Source organism: Crocodylus porosus, unplaced genomic scaffold, assembly GCF_001723895.1.
Source record: "Crocodylus porosus isolate Cpor-Errol unplaced genomic scaffold, CroPor_comp1, whole genome shotgun sequence".
NCBI lineage: Eukaryota > Metazoa > Chordata > Crocodylia > Crocodylidae > Crocodylus > Crocodylus porosus.
In genome coordinates this window covers 11176639-11179525 of record NW_017728924.1, presented here as the reverse complement: position 1 = coordinate 11179525, position 2887 = coordinate 11176639, and the positions used below count along the sequence as shown (strand labels likewise).

General features: G+C 46.5%; 1 protein-coding gene across 1 annotated transcript in view; it reads left to right on the top strand.

Annotated features, from left to right (window-relative positions):
- The first annotated feature begins 1611 nt into the window (after positions 1-1611).
- Positions 1612-2887, top strand: part of GLOD5 (glyoxalase domain containing 5) — a 3227-nt gene continuing 1951 nt past the window's right edge. The window contains exon 1 of the mRNA XM_019540324.1: positions 1612-1803. Coding sequence (XP_019395869.1) covers positions 1663-1803 — 141 coding nt within the window. The 5' untranslated portion in view covers positions 1612-1662. The remainder of the gene's footprint in view (positions 1804-2887) is intronic.

Genomic DNA, 2887 nt, shown 5'->3' with positions numbered 1-2887 from the left:
CTGCAGGATGACTCAATGGCGTTCCCATTCCCTGGAGGAAAAACAGAAGGTGTCACTGTAACGGAGTCAAGTAAACACAAATCTGTTGTGACTGTGTGTTTACCTAAGTGCAATGGGGAGCCCAGTGCTGGGGGGACTGGGCTTTAGGAGCTGTCACATTGAAGCACTGGACTCCTTCTGCATGTGGATATAATAGGGAATGTGTGAACTGACAGCTCCCTGGGAACGAGCAGTGTCCTCCCCCTCCCCCTGGGAGAGGCACTTAGTATAGAGAGCCTACCGTATCCATACAGAGGGTGGTTCAGCCCTACCTGGCCAGCTCAGCTAGACAAGTGCAAGGCAAGTGTGTGGGAGCAGGTTTCCATGGGGCTGAGCAAATAAGAAAATCCATGGTTTGGGGAAAAGATTTTCTTCTTTGGAGCACTCTTTAAACACAGGCTTTTAAAGGCCTGAGGCAGGGGCTGCCATAGAAGTAGCCCTGCCTTGGGGCAGGAGAGGTTCCCAGCCTAGGAGCCTAGGGGACTTTAGTTGAGATGAAGTGTTTTTTATTGCCCAGTTTTACTGCATGTAGACACGTGCTTACTGTGCAGTAAACTATGCTACTGCGCAGTCAAGCATCTCATGTAGATGTGCCCACAGAGCCATGGAAGTTAAACTAAAAACCTCAATGATAACAGTCGGCCTTTAAGCATCCTCTTGCAGTGTATTGTCACTATTAATCCCCTTGGATTCCCTGATGGTATACTGGAGTAGAACGCTAGAGGCTTCGCATAGTTACATCAGTACAGAATTTGGGGGCAATCCATTGGTTTCCATAGGCTTTGAATCAGGCCCTCAGTCCTTATTTTACAATAGTGTTTGAAGACTGAACCAGGATGAGGTTACCATTTTATACCAACAGGTATTCTGGCCTCTTCAAAGAAGATTGACTTTTATTAGTAAATGGTTAGGACTGGGAATCCTAAACATCCCCCCTTCCTCAGAGAGCTACAAGCTACAGTTCTAGTCACGACCAGCCCTGTGGCAGTAACGCTGCCAGAGACTTATAAATTTGCAGGAGCCCTCATGGCTCTGCTTAGGATCAGGATCCTGTGATGTTAGAGGCTGTGTGTATGTATAAAGCCAGATGTGGTTCCTTCCTCAAAAAATTGGCAAGTCAAGGCCCAGGGCCTGGGCAGGTCCTCATTGGTCTTCACTCGTGACATGTGCAAGTGTCCACTCGCACTAAGAGCAGAAGGAGCGGAAGTGGCAGGAGTTGGAGATAGCCATGTATATTCCTTTCTTCAGCACGCGTGTATATTTTCATTATTGCCATTAAAAGAGAAAGCATAAATGTCACCTGTCCTGTCTGCCCTTCCGTTTAGCTGTTATTCATTAGCTGCTTCCTCTAGGGCCTGACCCAGCGGTTACTGACATCAGTGAAAGTCCTGTGAATTTCAGCATGCTTTGGATTGGGCCCTAAGGGCTGAGATGGGTTTCATGAAGAGACCTCATTTTTTCTATTCAATTCACCCATAGGCCCAAATAAAACCAAAGCTTGCTTTCCGCTTCCATTTAATTCACCCTGCATCTCACTGGCCAGCCCCATCAGGAGATAGCCCAGCTTGTCCTGACTATTCACGTTTCCTTTTATTTTAGTCTCTGGCTGCTGACTCTCCAGTGATGTCCTGGCTGGACAAGGATAAGAGTCCACCCCCATGTCTTATCCAGAGACTGGACCACCTAGTGCTGACTGTGAAGAGCATTGAGGACACCATAGCCTTTTATTCCAAAGTCCTGGGCATGGAAGTAGTCACCTTCAAGGTAACATAAGCAGCCAGTGAGTCTGAGAGTCGTGAGCTTCAGCCCTGGTGTTGTCACTGATGTGTTGAGTAGCCCTTGGCAAGGCATCTCCTGCATCTCAATTCTCCCCATCTTGTATAATGATGAGGACTGTAGGAAGTGCCAGAGCGCTGGGTCCAGTTAGCTCAGTGTGTGGTCTCCAACAATGGTCAGCACCTGCTGAACAAAAAGAAGGAAAAAGAAACCCTGCAGAAGGATAAACTTGACAGCATTTCTGTGAATTTCTCTCCCCATTTGTTTATCCTCCATGTGGCTGCAGACATTTCAAAATTAAAATATGTCAGGGTGCTCTAGAGGTAAAGAGCTTATGGATCAATGGGGCATAAACCCTTCTGTTTCAGGGGGCTAGCACTAAACCTAGATATTGGGGATCAGGAAGAAACTGCCTTTAAGAGTCAGTCCTCCTGTCCCGTCCAACACAGGGCTGAAGCTCAGGACTCCCAGACTCGGATTTGATTAAAATGTTTGGAATTTAGTTATTTCAGCAAAGTTTCAAGTGTTGACCACAAACAGAATTTTTTTGTTGGCTAACCCAACTTCCCATGGCTGCTTGTAGGTTGGTTAGTTGAAAGGGCATGAGGGCTTCAAAAACTATGAGTAGAAGTTGGGTAAATGACTCCCATTAGTTTTCAATGGGCATTAGACTCTCAACAATCATTTGTGCTTTTGAAAATCTTCTCTCACATTTGTCAAGCTATAACAATGCCTAGAAACCTTAGCCCCACATCTTCCTGGGCTCTCTCCTAGCCCATATAGCTGGGGCTGTTGCCAGCCCACACCTTCTATGAATCAGGTACGTTTGGGCAATGGGTAACTTACACTGACCCTATGAGTCATGTAGGTGTAAGATCCCAACTTAATAAAAATTACAATAGCAGAACTGAATGCCAGTAGATAGAAGATTTAGGAAGTCACTATGAGAAGTGATGTCCCTTTACAGCACATAGCAGATCAGAGGTCAGGAAAACAGATCTTACCATGACAGGCTGAGAGCCATGGGACTCTTTAGCCTGGAAAAGCGCAGGCTCAGGGGTGATCTGATGGC